Consider the following 16,892-nt stretch of genomic DNA (forward strand, 5'->3'; position numbering starts at 1 on the left):
TTTCATTGATTATTTATAAAAGTGCTGATTTGTCATAGAAATCGGCACCTTTCTAAATTGTCGTTATTATAGGATACTCCTCACTCATAAGCACTTCATCAGTGCTTTATGGGTGTGGAGTGGTCTTTTAAACTTTTTTTCATAAAGGGACAGATCTATTAAAAATAAATACATTAATAAAAAAAATATAAATAAAATCTATATATATATATATATATATATATATATATATATATATACACACACAGATATTATTTTATTAGAGTGCTCCTTGCAGGACAACTATCACCTCACAAATAATATAATAATATTTCATCATGACAAATATGTAAAAAAAATACATAATGCCCACATACATTAAATACAGTTCAATGATGTATCTCTAAAATAAAGGAATTTAAAACTGCTAAAGCAATCTTTATCAATATCTGTACTGCTAATGTAATACTGACATTCAAATGGTCTATTCACTCCTCCCCCTCCCTGATTGAAGGACTTGTATGACCCATTGAAATTTTCTGTACTGTTTAAAAGCAGGGGTTAAGCAGACATTTTCAGCAATTTGAAAGGCATTATATCAGCGACATGTGGCTTCCGGCAGTGAAATTTGTTCCTCTATTACCAAAGCATAAAGCTGACGTGTAGAACTTACAACATTGTTTGTATCAAGTATTGCTTCAACGTCCTTGTAGATGTAGAAATTCAACATTCATGAGATGTTGCAATAGTGCAAAAACGAGGTACATAGAAATATATCACATCTGCGTATTATTTCTCCTTACATCAAGATAACTATTAAGCTACGCTATCATGCCTACGGGGAGACAGTTAGTACCACTTTTACTGTGGCTGACAATCAACTCCTCTGCTCCCATATTTCTGTTCACATAGAGACACATATCAGTAGTTAGTAGAAGATTTCTTTTTTTTTTATTTTGCCTTCAGAGGAAACATGATAAATTTACGATGCTGCTTTCGGGAGCTGATGCAGTGCACTTTGGGAGATACAGTCTTAATAACTGCACTGCACAAACTTGATGTTACAGTCCACAGATCCAAGATATATTGATATAATGAAAGGTGGTGCTATGTACAAATTCATTGACAGACAATACTTTGGATTTGTCTGTATTCTCCACGTCGACTGAGTGTAAATCCCACCGGGATTACCCTGTTAGACTCAGCTGTGATCTGCATGGGGTAAAAGTCTCAGATGGAATGAATGGAAGCTGAGCAGTTATGTCTGGATGCAGAATGCGTATGGGATGTGCAAGAATGAGGGAGATGCATTTGACACGACTGCTGTGTTGTAAAGATTGTGTTGTGTTGTGTATACTGACATACAATATATTTTAACAACCAGTGTATGGGGAGAAATGATGTTATTGGGTAAGTAAGATTTGGATGTCTAATGAGTCATTGGAAGCTGTGTAATATACTGATGACATTTTAAGGACATAGGAAGCTGTGTAATATGCTGTTGCAATTACTGATATGTAATAAATATGGATCAGTTCTGCCCTTGCAATTAGGGCATAAGGTCTTATTTTGGTACCCTGATAAAAGGGGCACACATGGGGCTAGGACCCCTGGCTTTCCTCTTGCCCTCTATGTCCAGCGTATAGTGCAGCTAATTGGCGGAATCTGGGCCCCCAAGAGCCCAGCTGGGAGAAGTCTTGTTCTGAGCCTGTAGACCAGCTGCTAATGGAACTTAAAGAGGCAGCACTGGAGCCTGAGCCTTCAAAGGCATAAGTCTGGAAGGAATCATATGGAGGCACTGATGAGTCCTGATCCGCTAGCCTCACCTTCCGACTGATGTAATCCTTGAAGAGTGAGAAGTCCAGCTCAGCTCCAGGGAACCACTGGGGTAGTGGATGACGTTGGGACGCAAGGGTGCTGTCTCCACCAGCTTCACTCCCCTCACTGAAATTATACAAGCTGCGCAATGCAGACATATCATATGCTTCAGTGTCCTGCTCCCCACCTCCTTCATCATTGTATTTGATGACATTGTCCCTCATGTCCTCATCCTCATCTGATATCAGGTGGCCCTGGTGGTGACGCTTGAGAGCCAGGATTAGCAGGATCAACACTGTAGATAACACAAGAAAAGACATAAGAATAAGAACACTATTCTCCACACTAATTGTTACTCTACTTCTTTAAAAAATACACCCTCTACAAATACCTCTTAAAAACTACTTATGGTAGTCGTTACAAATGCACTCACAATTTTGTTATCCGTGTGATAAGCTAATGATATAAACTATATACAGACACGGGGGACTTTATAAAACTGTCACTGGTAAGTGCTAATTAAAGGACCACTCATTAAGGGATTTAATGGAATAAGCGCATACATTCCATTGGTTCCATTAGTATTTGTTCTACTATTAGAACTTTGTGATGCTTTTTACAAGACATGGTTTTAACAGTGACAAAAACATATACATACGATTGAAGGTCAGTATTTCCGAGATCTATTTTATTTTTGTTCGAGTTCTACTCGAAAATCAAATTGTCATACAGGTTGCATGCTTGTTAGCAACTAAACGGTCATGTTTTTTGTTTTTTGTTTCTAGATTTTCAAATTTGTTTTATCCAGAACTGCAGTTCGTCCGAACTTGGGCTGATCGGGTGATCGGTCAAATTCCAAAACTCCAAAATGTAAATGTATCACGAACCAACCAAAACGCACCATGGACGAACATGTTTATTTCGGGCCGTGATTTTGAATTCCATTCTCATGGGGCCAAAAAAAAAAAACATGGTTGATAGGAAAAAAAGACAATTGATGGTTAGGGGACAGTCCCTCAATGTTAAATCAAAGTGCACAACAGGGGGAAAACAGTCAAGAGCGGTATCAAAAAAATCTATAATCTTTTTTTTTTTTTATATATTTAAGAAATAATATGTAAATATAATTTATTTTTTTACATCTGCTTTTTCTCTCTATTGCTGACTTCATCTGTGGACCAAATGATGGTGGGAACATGCTGAGCTGATGTTCCAGGGGGTTGGATAAAATAAACAGTGAAATGAAAGAGATGGACAAACAAATCTAAAAGTCCACATTGCAAAATGGAAACTTTAAAATGTAATATTCAAAATTCCAAAGGTAAATTATGCACTTAATGACACTGCATTGACAGTAACAGAAGATGAGCAGAATGGGTCTAGGGAATTCTTATTTCAGATGATTTTAAATAATCTAAACAATGCAGTAGAGTAACATTTAAGGCCAACAGAATGATTGTACTCATAGATTTATTCATAGCGGAAATTGTAAGGTTTGCTCACCTCTGGCCTGGTGAGATTTCATTTGGAATATTGTATACATTTCCAGAAACCATATTTCAACAATGGTAAAAAATAAGCTAAAGACTATTCAAAAGAGGGCTACTAAAATGGTAAGTGATACATATATGGCTTAAAAAAATAAAACGTACAGAGAGGGTTTTCTTGACCTAAATATGTATAGCTTAGAGCAGGGGTTCCTAAACCAGTCCTCGTGGCCCACCAACAATCCATGATTTATGAATTTCCCTGCTTATTCCAATAGAGATGCTGAAAAAACCTGAACTGTTGGTGGGTCTCGAGGACTGATTTGGGAAACACTATATTTTCAAGGTTTCCATCATATCGCCTCTTTCCCTTGTATCATCCAAGCCAGTAAGGGATTTATAAACTTGAAGCTGAAAGCATTTTGGCAGAAAAACCAGCACCAGAATGAGGGGTCATGATCTTAAGTTAGAGAATAACAGGGGCAATGTGCATAACCAGGTCTCTTTACAGAAAGATTGGTTGATGCAGGGAATAGATTTCCAACGGAGGTGGTAAATTAAAAGACTGTAAGGGAATTCAATAATGTCTGAGATAAGCATCCTAGAAATACGTTTACTCTCACATGACGTATCACAGGTTTGATTGGCGTTCTTATTTAATGTCAAAGTCTATATCTCTACAGTCTATGTTGCTGTTATAATTTGCAATTTTTTGGGTTACACCAAGCACCATAACCACTACAGGTGCCAGTAGTACCCTGGCACCATTTCCAGGTAAGGGCAAACTCTTTTACAATAGTTTGCCAGCCAACTGGGCCCTGCCAGGTGCACAGCCTCAATCAACGATGTCTGCGGAATCTGAATACCAATCCTGCGTTTCAATCATTGCCTGAGAGAGTCACTTAAGCACTCTCAGTCTATAAATGAACTTCCGTGCAAGTCTTATGCGCAGAATTAACATTAGGCAGCCCGGAACACTTGTACTGCGCTGGATAAGTTACACTTCCAGCACCAAGCGGCATTATATCAGTATATGTAGCCTTTAATACTGAAATACAGCACATACATGGTCCTTGTACTATGACCACTTCAAAAGACTGCAGTGGTTATGGTTAACCCCTTAAGGACACATGACGTGCGTGACACGTCATGATTCCCTTTTATTCCAGAAGTTTGGTCCTTAAGGGGTTAACCAGGAATGGCCACACAGCGAAAAATAAAAGTTAACCCCACCATGGAATTTCCAGAGGAATTCTGTGTACATGTGTTCTACACTGTAAAAATATTATTTGTTATAACAAGCAACAAGACTGTTAATTCAATACTCATATACCACAGGAATCGTTTTTGGATCAGATTTTTCTGTATAACTAAAACGCACCATCACAATTGGATGCAAACATTTCATTTGTAATCGGCCGGATTTTGTATTTATAATAATGAAAATAAACAATCTGATTTAGTAGCAACCACAAATTGGATTTTAGCTTGTTTTAGCTCGAGGCAGAGAGGCACTGCAAACAGGGGAACCAACACATTTGAGAAATTAGTAAGTTCAATAGTTCAGGTTTGCTCAGCTGAATACTTGGTCATGTTATTCAAATTAGCATTTATTTTAGCCATTTACAGCAAGCTTAAGGGTTATAGACAGTTTCTCCTCAACGGTGGATCTTTTATTAGAACAAAAAAAAAAAATATCTTTGTAGAGGATTAAGCCAATTATCGATTCACTTGCGTCCATGGGAGGATGGCTGCGCTCTTAAATAAATCCTTGGGTCCGACTTCAGGAAATTATGGGTTATTTAATTAATGTACAAGACAAAAAAAAACAAACTATATTTTGAAGGCCTCAAAAGAAAAAAAATGGCAGATACAGGTATGAAGCTTAATAAAATAGATGACATTTTAAGAAGACTTGGATTTCACTCGTGTTGTGTAGAACGCATTTTCACAGCAGGGAAATACACTGTATTTGAGGGAGAGTTATAGTAACACTCCAAGCAACCATAACCACTACAGATGCTCTACAACAACAACCAGAGAACTGGCATCACGTGAAATTGAAACGGTACAATGGTGAAAGGGATAACTGCCGTAACTTCATATAAAATCAATTTATTGGAGAAAATCAGGACTGTGCCAAACAATAGGAAAAAAAGCTAAACAAAAATAAATGCAGTGGCTAGCACAATACATACAAGAAAAAAATGATCCATGGACATATTAACTATATTACATATACTAAATAAACATAACCTTTAAAAAGTCCACCATGTGTTAAACAGCTGAGAAATAAGTGGAAGGAATTGATTTACAGTATGGTCAGTCACATATCAATGTCTGCATGGGTTCCGAGTATCATCACTGATGTCTTCTTCATTCCTACTCCTCAGCAGTGACTCGGTTTAGGTCACCACGCAGTGATCAGTAATTTCCTTTTTTGATCAGCCTAGACGGCTATAATGATCAGCACGGTTATATCTTAATTACACAAGATGGAATTGGCATATTGGGCAGGATCGAAAACAGATCAGCTTCACGGAGGGAATTAAATGAGTATCTATTGTAAAAAGAATGATAAACAATGTCCCAAACAGATTGATGCTCTTTATAATAGAACAGAAGGACCATCATCTATTTCGGACACTGTCAACGATATTTAAGGTGAGAGTGAGGGTCAAGGTGATTTTCAAATTTAAAGTCAAAATAGCTGAACTGGAAAAATTCCCTAAATCAGCTCTGCTTTCAATTCGGCTACTCTGGCCTTCAATTTGAAATTCTAAAAATTCTGTCACTGCGTAAGAATGTGACAAGCAGGGTGAAGAAAAATTTGAAATTTGCAGGATTTGAAATCTGCAGGTTGCTGGTTCCATCGTAGCAGCATCAGGAAAGGCTCGTGAGACCAATTACGAATTTCAGCATTAAAGCTCTTGATATGGATTTATACGCTCACAAAGAGATTGTTAGTTTTGCTACAGGTATTTGCTAGAATCATTTTCTATTTTTCTAAGGAATGTATGGACTATTGCTTAGCACACATCCATGGTTTCAGTCTAAGCTGCCTTTATATAATATGTCCACCCAGAGGTGAGATTTTCTCCTGTGTCTCAGGGGGTACGTAAGGAATCTTATTGTATGTAGAATGTTCGGACACACACCATACATCCAATGCAGACTTTTATTTGGAAGCTTAAGGCAACGTTTCGACTAACAAGAGTCTTTATCAAGCTATTGTATCAAAAAGGGTCTTAATGAACGTCTTAGATGAGAAATGGATCACTGAGAATTTCTGGCAGGTCTGTGGAGGCAAAGATACTTTGTAAAACAGGGGCTCTTGTAGGTCATGCATGGTGACCCTTTTTCCTACAATCTATGACAGGTAACAATATAAAAACCTATCTTGAAACGTGAATTGTGAAACACATCGAAGCTTACAGCAGACATGGGGTTTTTGTGAACTGGACCCATGCAAATTGTAAAATATAATTTAAGTTTTGTTTGGGAAAATCGGATAATGAATGCTCTATTTGCGGTGATGCATTAGTATCTTGTGTGTTCATGTGAGACTCCTAACGCATAGATCAATAGAACACTATTGTGTTGGGAATATAAAGCTGTATTCCTAACACAATAGTGTCCCTCTGCCCTCACGGCTCCCCAGCTCCTATCAAAAGGTTAAAAAAAACATTTTTCACTTACCGTATTCCAACGCCAAGGCCCCTTGGTGCAGGCTTCGTCTCTGCCTCCTCCGACATTATCACGAGGGGGAACCCCTTAAGGACACATGACGTGTGACATGTCATGATTCCCTTTTATTCCAGAAGTTTGGTCCTCAAGGGGTTAATCAATGCTTACCTATCTGGTAGACAGCCACTTGAGGCACTCTTAAACCTGCAATGAAAACATTGCAGTTTCTCAAAAACTGCAATGTTTTCAGCTGCAGGTTTAGGGAGACTGGAACAGATAGTGTCCCTTTAATGCACAGCCCATTTTTTTTGTAGGGGCTATTAGAGCTGAAGCTCCAGGCCCATGCATTACATGTTCTCAGCTACATGAGTTTTTTTTTCCCTTTGTAACCTGTTGCTGCCCTGAAATGCTGTTTGCATCTAGCCAGGAAGGTACAGTTATATTCCGTGACCTGTCTGAGGGTTATGGGACGTACCGTCCATAAAACCTAAAGTGCTTTGACACCGTATATACTGATCCTATCTGATCTTTGTAATGATTAACAACTGAAAGGGCATAAATGTGCCCCAGGGGCCCTGGCCCTACTACACATACATACATCCTAACTTTGGGATATATGAAAGTAGGACAGGGGTGGGCGGGGCTTGAGGTACATTCCAGTGATTCAACTTGTGTCACTGATGAGGCACAAAATAGTAGGTTCTGTCCGAATTTGTCCGAATCTGCATTACTCAGCCTGCTTGTGAAATGGTGTTTCAATTTCAGGTTTTGAGATTCCCAGTTTAATCATGCCTATAAGTATGGTTTTATATATTTATATATTTTGTATTCGGCTGCAAAATCATTTTGCAGATGGAGGCCAGATACATGAAACCAAAAGAAGACATCACAGACAACACTCCCAGGATACTGATGGTGAAAGTTTACTCAGGGCAATACCACCCCAAAATAATGTGAAACATGAAAGCAGTCCGTTCCTTTGAGTTATTACTACTCTGATGGGCCTGGATGAACTTTGGTTGATAAGTTAAAACACGTGTGGCATTTTCTAACTGTATTGGACATGAAATCAGAAACACAACTTCAAATGCTCCAAAATATGAAGCCCTAAACCAAACACTAAGGAAAGCAAACAACATAAGGCAGTAGTGTGATGTAATATTAAAGTAAAACATATAAGTTTGCAAATGTCAGTGCTTTCTGTTTACTTTAGTATGCTGAGGATATGACTAGCATAGAGCTTCATGAATAACGACATTCTCTTGTTAAATAAAGATATATGTGGCTGCCTTCTATCCCTCCATAGTGAGAAAAAAAAAAAACTAGCGATGAGTTAAATACCAGACGTTTGTTTATCCAATCCCCGGTTTTATTATTTATGACCTCTGGTAGCACACAGTGTTCAGAGAAAAAGCTAAGTGAAATGGTAGTTTTTTTTTTATCAATTCACATGACTGGACTTGATATAGAAGTGGTTGAAATACTGATTTTTTTTTTAAGGGATAAAAATAATAGGAAATGTACTCGGACAAATTGTCAGTGAAGAAGTCTGGTCCGATCACACAGAAGAGCTACTGTAGCTCCAATTGCTAAAAAAAAATACAATGCTGGTCATGATAAAAAGGCGTCAGAACACACAGTGCATATAAGTTTGCTGTGTATGGGGCAGTGTAGTCGTAGAGCAGTCAGAGTGCTCATGATGCCCCCTGTCCATGCCCTGTCTACAGCAGCAGGAGGCACTACGGTAAGAAGGCAAGCTGGCAGAGGCTGTTTTATGATCTGGACAATGTTCTGCTGATAAACCTTGCGTTCCTGGCATTCATGGCATGTGGATGTTACTTTGACACGTACCACCTACCTAGAGATTGTTGCAAACCACATACACCCCCTTGGCCTCTTTCAGCAAGATAATGTCCCCTGCCACTCTGAAAAAAAATTTCAGGGATGGTTTGAGGAACATGACAACAAGTTCAAGGTGTTGTCTTGGCCTCCAAGTTCCCCAGATCTCAATCCAATTGATCATCTGTGGAATGTGCTGGAGCAACAAATCTGATCCATGGAGGGGCCCCACACAACTTGCAGGACTTAAAGGATCTGCTGCTAATGTCTTGGTGCCAGATACCACATGACATTCAGAGGTCTTGTGGAGTCCATACTTTGATGAATCAGAGCTGTTTTGGTAGCACAAGGGTGGCCTATACGATATTAGGCAGGTTTTTTTTTAATGTTCTGGCTGATCAGTGTATTTATCTCACTGGAAAAGCACCTTTATAAATGGTTTTAAAAGACTTTAAGGGTAATTCAATAAAAACTGGATTTTGTCTGGATGAACAATATCCATTGCAAATGGCAGAATTTCAACTGCAATGGCAATCCACATATTTACTAAAGCCAAATATAGTTGCAATTCGGTCGGCCTGAGTAAATTTGCAGACGTGCTTTTGCATCCAAACCCTATACAAAGCTTGGGATTGTCAGACATTTAAAGATTCACAATTCAGAACGGAGTGCATATGCACATTCACAAATGATTAGACAATATTTTCTTTTTAATGAATCTCCCCTATCATGTAAATTGCCAAACTTGGCAGCTACTCCACATGTCCATCCCCAAAGTTCAATCCTCAAACTTTTCCCAGTACTTATTATTACCATTCCAACAATTTAATAGGACTATTTTGTGAATTTAACAAACAAAAGGACTTGAAATACATTTTTCTAACAAATTACCAATACTGAAAATGTTTTAAATGATTGAATCATCAATGAATTCATAGCTGTTTTTTTTTCATTTACAGGCATGTTTTCTTAAGGAGTAAATCTACTAAATAGTGTTGTTGTTTTTTAAATCGGTGGCGTGTTCTTTTAACTCAGGGTTCCAAAAGCAAATTGGAGTAATTGAGTAATTTGAGTAACAGATTTCTTATTTGCAATTTCTCTAGCAGTGACTTGTTGTATAGTTGATAACCAACTAGTAAGATTTAAGTCAAAACTAGAGAAGTTGGAATTTAATCCATCAGATTTTCCACCTGCGCTATTATGGCCTAAATATTGCATTTTGGTTGTTCGGTCATCACCGTTCGCTATGTAATGACAATATCCATGCACAGCAATTTACAAAACAGCCTTCAAACATGTATGCCACAAATGCGTACATCAAACCGAGAAAAATGCAGGACATCAAAACCACAGAAGGATTTTCGTCTCCGTTTAATATTTTTGGATACGTTTTTGAAATTATTTAATATTTTTGGATACACTTTTAATATTTTGAGAAATATTTTAATTCTTTTTTAATTTATATGCTATTTATATTTATCTTAATTTAATATTGTGAAAAAAAATAAATCAATTTTAATAGTTTATCCAAAAATATTGAATCATTTATAACAGGTTATCCAAAAATATAAATTTAAGACCTTTTTTTGTTAACGGGTATGGAATAATAAACTTGGAGCCATTGTCTACTTACCCACAAGGATGAGGACGCACACCAACAACGCAATAAGTGCTCCAGGACTCAGGCTTCCAGCCATCACATAGGCAGTAGTGTTACAAGACTGTACAGCTCCTGAACTGTCACATCCACAAACTCGGATGGTAAGCGTTCCTGTGCTGCTTAAAGCTGGGGTCCCTCCATCAACCACAAGAATCGGGAGAATAAACATGTCTTGCTCTCTTCTGTCAAACGGCATTCGGTGTGTATGCACCGAGGCCATATTATCTGCATGAGAAAGGACAATATATCATCTGCGGCTGATGTGAAAAGCTTGTATACAGTATATTGCTGGATGGATAAACACGAGGTGTTAAACGTAAATTTGAAACAGGACAGATGTTAATTTGGTGCCGCACTAGTATACTCATGGGGAGCTTTTTATGCTCTTCCCTCGTACTTCTACACCTTGAGGGTAAGCTGCCCTGTACCTAGGAGACCGGATTTGATGGATATGATGCAGAGGAATATGAAGAGAACAGTTCCACTTATTACCGTAGAAGCCAAACGTGGATTTATGCATGCGCGTAAACACCCCATGATTTTAAGCAACAGCAAATACTAGATTAAAAATTCATAGGGGCAAGGAAAGAACGTAAATTGCTGGACTTGGAAGAGTATCAGGAAAATTCAGTTGGGTTAACAGAGAATACAAATAAAAAATAAAGAGATTTTTAGAGTCTTTTGTGAAAAATATTGTGGAGAAAACAGTTAAGAGACCAAAGAAAATTCGAAGCATGATACCAAAATAAGCTGAAATGTCTATGAGGGTAAAGCATAAAAAAAATGTGGTGCTGTTTAGTTCATGATAAATGACTTAGGAACAGATAGACAAAGTCTGTATATTCAACAAAGTTAATCTAATAAATGGAAGAATCTGGGACTGTATAAGGTTTTGGTCAGAATGTTTTTGGACACCATGATCACTCAAATCATTGATAGGTTCAAATACAGTAAATTTCATGCACATAATGGAAAACATTACACAAATTAATAAGGTATGTCATGTGAAAGTGACTCTCAAACTGGTCAAGTTATACCAGGTGAAAAGATGGTCATTTGGGGTTTCATGTAATGGGTTTGACAGTCATGTGATACGATTTGACTAATGGAATGAGTCACATGACAGGAGGTGACCAGCAAAGGGCTCACCCTTAACATTGAGCAGAGTGAAGTGATGCTCCGCGCTGGACTCGGGTGCAAGTCTGAAGTAGAAACGATGTCCCCCCATTGGTTCATCACGATCCACCACACTAATAGTCTGAATCAGCTGCGGTAGAAGGTGCACAATCATCATCTCACTGAGAACTGCAGAGTATTGGCTTGATAATGTATATACAAAGTGTCTACTGACATCACACAGGTTTAATCAATCAGATAAGTAATATGAGCAGGAAGACTTCACACTGTAAATGCAAATCCCAGAACTGTCTTTTTGATAGTGGTTAATATGTGGAGTAATTGCTTGTTAATCCAAGGAGAAATCTGATGGCCATTTTGAAGTTCAGAAGAATTTTATATACCATTTTGTAGGGCAATTAGATCAATAGCAGAAACAGATATGGGTAAAAGACTGAACTTAATGTATTTGTGCCATTCCCAAGTCAACAAATCTCTCAATGGTAAGTGTACCTTCTCACAGCCAATGAATACTAACCAGAGTTCCAGGGATAGCTGTTCCTTATCAAATCCATTAAACGTAATTTGAAAAACAGTGATCAATTTTATTGGTCTTGGGCAGCATTATGTGTAAGCAGCCTTTATGTGAAAAATCGTAATTTTCTAGGTTTGTGAATGAGAGTGTTGGTACTGATTTATTTTGTGGGAACAAGATGCAATATCAGCTAATGGTCTATATTTTATATGAAACGTTAAATAATAAGGCATCTTGTGCTGGACACTTGGGCAAACTTTGTCTAATTGTGGACACTGATGAACAGTTTGAGATAGTTACCTGCCCCGGGAGGGCATCTTCACACACAGAAGATTCATGAGGAGTAGCCAACTCAGGAGGGTTATCATTCACATCCAGGATTCGAATCCGAAGAGACAGAGCTGAAACCTTTAAAGGATCTCCTGTGGGATACAGAGAGCTTATATTATCTATCAATTTCTTGGCAGACACAACAGTGCATGTAATGTGGTGATAGATTGGCCCCTGCAGCGTGGTGTGTGAGTATCTTCATGTGTGTAAGCAGATAAGTACACAGAATTCTACTGGGAATACTAGGCTGTTATAATAAGACCCAGCACAGAGAAAAAAAAATTCAACCCACCTGCTTCCTTTGCCTGCACAGTTAGGTTGTGCCACCCTGAAGTCTCACGATCCAGAGCTTTTTTGATCCTGATTTCACCAGATTCATCATCTATCTCAAAAATCCCATCATCTGAGGTCCCATCCAACGTGTATCTGTTAAGGAGGAGAAAAAAAATCGTGAATAAGGCAAATATCCAAAAAGTTTGTTAGAAAACAATTTCAAAAAATTAAGGAAATGCAGAAAATAAAAAACAAAAAGCTTGTTTTACTATTGAGGATACCGGAATTCTCTTCTGACTTTGAAAATATTCACACATGTTTCATCAACCATTCCCAAAGGTACTTCCCTGCCATTCTTAAAATTATTGCAAAAAAAGGACAGGGGGTGTACACTTAGTAAAGAGATCTTCCTTTTGACTCAAAAAGAAAGGTGCTAGGTACTCCGTACTCTAGAGGTGGCCAAGCCTCAAGTATATCAGGAAGAAAATAAAAGGAGGTCCAAGCACTTAGAATCCTTTCACAGTACTGGAACGTGTAATGTCATGGCTTGACAAAGATCACATTGAGTGACTGAAACGTTGCCACATAACGTTGTTCTATTTAAGTCCGTTATTATGAAACAATTTTGAGAGCCTGGACTTGCTAATGCTATTCCTAAAATTGCGAATTCTGATCATACAGCAGCATTCCACATTATTCTACAATAACCCATTGACCACCTAGGCCATTTTGTGGAGCCAGAAGGAATAACTGGTATCACTGCTTCTGGGTCTACCGAGAAATTTTGTGCCAGACATTACCACTTTCTAACCCTATTCACATTGACACCAGGCTTTACTATTCATAGAAAAATATTTTATGTTGAACTTCTGAACCTGCCTCATGTTCTGCTTAATCCTTAGCCATATAATGGAAGGCACTTAAGGGATACTTTCTTCCTTATTCCACCTAGACCATAATTCTAATATGCATACCTGGATTCTGGGACTTCATTTATGGTTATCCATATAGTTGTTATTTACCATGTTTATCGATTTTACTAACATCTCCAAAATGTCCTCTCTGCCCCCAAGACCCACCCACTGTACCTCCTTTTTTATGGTTTGCATGTCGGAATTTGATTTATGGATTGTAACTAAAAATTTACACTGAACCTTTATGCATAACCAGTATATTTCTTTCATATAAATGTGTGCATTATTTTAATAACAACATGGTTTTAAAAAAAACAAAAAAACACACACTTTTTTTAAATTATCATATTGTTTTCTACTTCTCCTGTACCCCTATAGATAGCTTGTAGCAAAGCTTTCAAAAACCTACTTTATCAATGTGTTTCCGTCTGTCACCCTGTGTTTTATTATGCCCTCTAGTTAATGTATCTAGAGTCGCTGAATTTGCTGGCACTATGTAAATAGGTGATAATAAATATCACTGCTAGAGATGTTTCTCTTTTAATTTATGGATAGAAAAAAAACTTTACGGCTCAATTTCTCTAAAAATAGAAAAGTACCCCATGTATTATAGCATATTCTGCTCCTTGGGCAACCACATATACAGTGAAAACATTAACACCCAGTTAGCAAATACAATGTTATTCACTAAACTGTGTGAATTGTCCATTTTTATTAGTTTGGCCTACAGTTTCAATTCACATTGAGATCACCATGAATTTCCTACAATTTACACTTTACTTTATAACCCTGACAATTTTCACATTTTGCACTGCGTTTGAAATCACAGCGCGGACAGTACCTGACTGGGTTATTGGCTTTATCTGGATCTGTGGCTGTGATTACTCCAATAACAGCACCAATGTGGGCATCTTCCGATACTTCTATCACCCCATCCAGTGGACGAAATTGTGGGGGCTCATCTATATCCAATACAGACACTTTTACAATTGCCTGATCCCGAAACGTTCCTAAATCAGTGAAGCGAGGATCCACAAAACGATTCTGAGCTTCCAAGACCAGTGAATGCTCCTTCTGGGTTTCAAAATCCAGGGGCTGAAACACAAAAATTACATCATACCAAACAACCCAAAACGAAAGTATTTGTTCACTAACTAGCGAAATGTGCTTAGACCACAACAGAATTACTACATTTAGGACCCATAACAGGGGGGGGGGGGGGGATAAGGAAGGGTAAATCAGATCCCAGAGTCAGTATTTTTTTTTTTAAATTCTTTATTTTTCGTGAATGGATATAGATAACATGTAGTCTAGTAATGCCACAACAGCGATTACCACATTTTTCAGATACATAGAATTACAGTTGCATGGCATGAGAGACTGTGGACATTTTTTTAGGGTTAAAGATGAGTAACAGAAGCGGTTGGTAGATTTAACAGCACATTTTTAGAAGAAGATAAAACATGGAAGTGCCTGGCTGTATAACATCATTTGATTGTTTTTTTTTTTTTTATAATTCTTTATTTTTGTTGTGCTTTAGCATGAGTACAGGTTTGTTCACAATGTCACAACAACATTAGTAAGCCATCTTAGAGTAATACACGATAAACAAGCATTGGTAAGACATTTGCAGAAACAGCACATTTTTAGAGAGTGGAGAACAGGCTAGGTTTAAACTAGGCAGTTATGTCTAGAATGGTAAACGTTAACATTATTGTCTAGAACAGCATGGTATGGCATTAGCTTTAAACGTATAACAATTACTGTTAGGTGTGCCCATAGGAGGTGTGGGAGTCTGCTAAACAGTTAACTTGGATGTCGGAGCAGGCCATGCGTGCTAAGATTAGTATCACCAAGGGTGACCGCCTAGTGTGTCAGTAAAAACAGGGTAGTTTTTTCCAACTACTTTGTGGGGGTAGTTGAGCTGATGTTTGGTGTTAGGTAGTTGCAATATGAGTTCTCATGAGGTGTGTTGGGCCTTGGGCATGTAATGTTGCCTGTGCATGTGAGGCGGTGCCTATTGGTAGGTGCTTCGTGGGGGTGAGCGGTGCCAGACTGGTATGGGACCCCAGCAGAGAAGTAATGGTATTCTACACAGGCTTAATCATTTTGAATACATCATGGGTGTACGGCATAAGTATATAATGTCTTGTTTGCGCTTGAGAGTGTCCATGGGTATTGCGGGCCTTAGGGTACCCGTGCTGTTGCCCAGGGTGATGCATCAGTCCCGATAGGTAGCTCCCTTGAGCCATATTTTAGTGTGTCCACCTGGGGATGTTCAACCAATGCCTCTTCGTGGCTGGTCGGGATCTTTGAGGAGCAAAAGTCCATCTAGAGGTATTAGCCCGTTTGCTGTTCTTGGTGTCATGCTGGTGCTTGGGCCGCCATTATGGGTGATAGTAGGGGCGAGTGTCCCTGTTCTTGTTCTTTGAGCGTTAAACCGGCCCTTTTCCATCGCTGGTGTATTAGGATGGTGGTTATTGGAGAGTCCCGTTTCAACCCTGGGAGCTGGAGGGGGGTTGTTCCTCGGTTTGCCTCGTCTGGGCGTGTGGGGTGCTCCGGCTTGGTGTCGGTTCCCCGTTGGGACTGTGTGGTTAAGGGAGGAGTGATGCTGGGGCAGCCCCGGGGTGAGCTTGTGTTGAGTACTTGGGTGACTCACCCTTAGTCGAGTGTTGGAGAGCCGGGGCTTGTGTCGGGCTTCCCGTCTCCGTCTTCCTGCTTTCAGTGTCCCCCTCAGGGCCCATGTCGGCATTGTGGGCTTCTGTGTGGAATCTCTTAGGGCGAACTCCGATGGGATCTTTGCCGGAGCGCCCCCACGGCTAGATACCTTGGCCCAGAAGTCCGCGAGCAGTCGGTCTATCCTTTCCGACAGTGGGAGCAGGTAGGGCTCGGGTGCTGGGGCCCGCGTGGCTTCCGCCATGTTGGGTGTCAGTGTCTCGGCGGCCTTGGTGTACCGGGTTTGGTACCTCCGTGTTGGGCTGCTTGCCTTGGTTGCCGGAGTAACCCCCACCGGCAGGGGGGGGGGGAGGGTGTCCCGGATAGACCTCCAGCAGTGCGGGTCGCAGTCGACAGGGTGATCGGCCGTCTCCCCCATGCCTTCTGGGTAGGCCGCAGGTAGGCCTCGGGTCTAATCCTTGGGATTGGTCGCTTGTTTTGAACAGAGTCTCGGTTTAGCTGTTCGGTCATCGCGTACCCCTATCGTTGGGGCTGAAAAGCAGGCAATTTTCCGCAGGATTGTGGTAGTTTAAGTGGGT

General features: G+C 39.4%; 1 protein-coding gene across 2 annotated transcripts in view; it reads right to left on the bottom strand.

Moving 5' to 3' along the window:
* Window positions 1-907: 907 nt before the first annotated feature.
* CDH22 (cadherin 22) overlaps window positions 908-16,892 on the bottom strand; it is a 224,535-nt gene continuing 208,550 nt past the window's right edge. Inside the window, exons 7-12 of one of the 2 annotated variants that reach the window (XM_063459177.1) lie at window positions 14,480-14,733; window positions 12,744-12,877; window positions 12,422-12,543; window positions 11,620-11,737; window positions 10,444-10,695; window positions 908-2,092 (exon numbers count right to left, since the gene is read on the bottom strand). In XM_063459177.1, the coding sequence (XP_063315247.1) occupies window positions 1,581-2,092; window positions 10,444-10,695; window positions 11,620-11,737; window positions 12,422-12,543; window positions 12,744-12,877; window positions 14,480-14,733 (1,392 nt within the window). In that variant the 3' untranslated portion in view covers window positions 908-1,580. Of the gene's footprint in view, window positions 2,093-10,443; window positions 10,696-11,619; window positions 11,738-12,421; window positions 12,544-12,743; window positions 12,878-14,479; window positions 14,734-16,892 lie in introns of those variants that run through there. The other variant, XM_063459178.1, reaches the window with a different exon arrangement.

Source organism: Pelobates fuscus, chromosome 6, assembly GCF_036172605.1.
Source record: "Pelobates fuscus isolate aPelFus1 chromosome 6, aPelFus1.pri, whole genome shotgun sequence".
Lineage (NCBI taxonomy): Eukaryota > Metazoa > Chordata > Amphibia > Anura > Pelobatidae > Pelobates > Pelobates fuscus.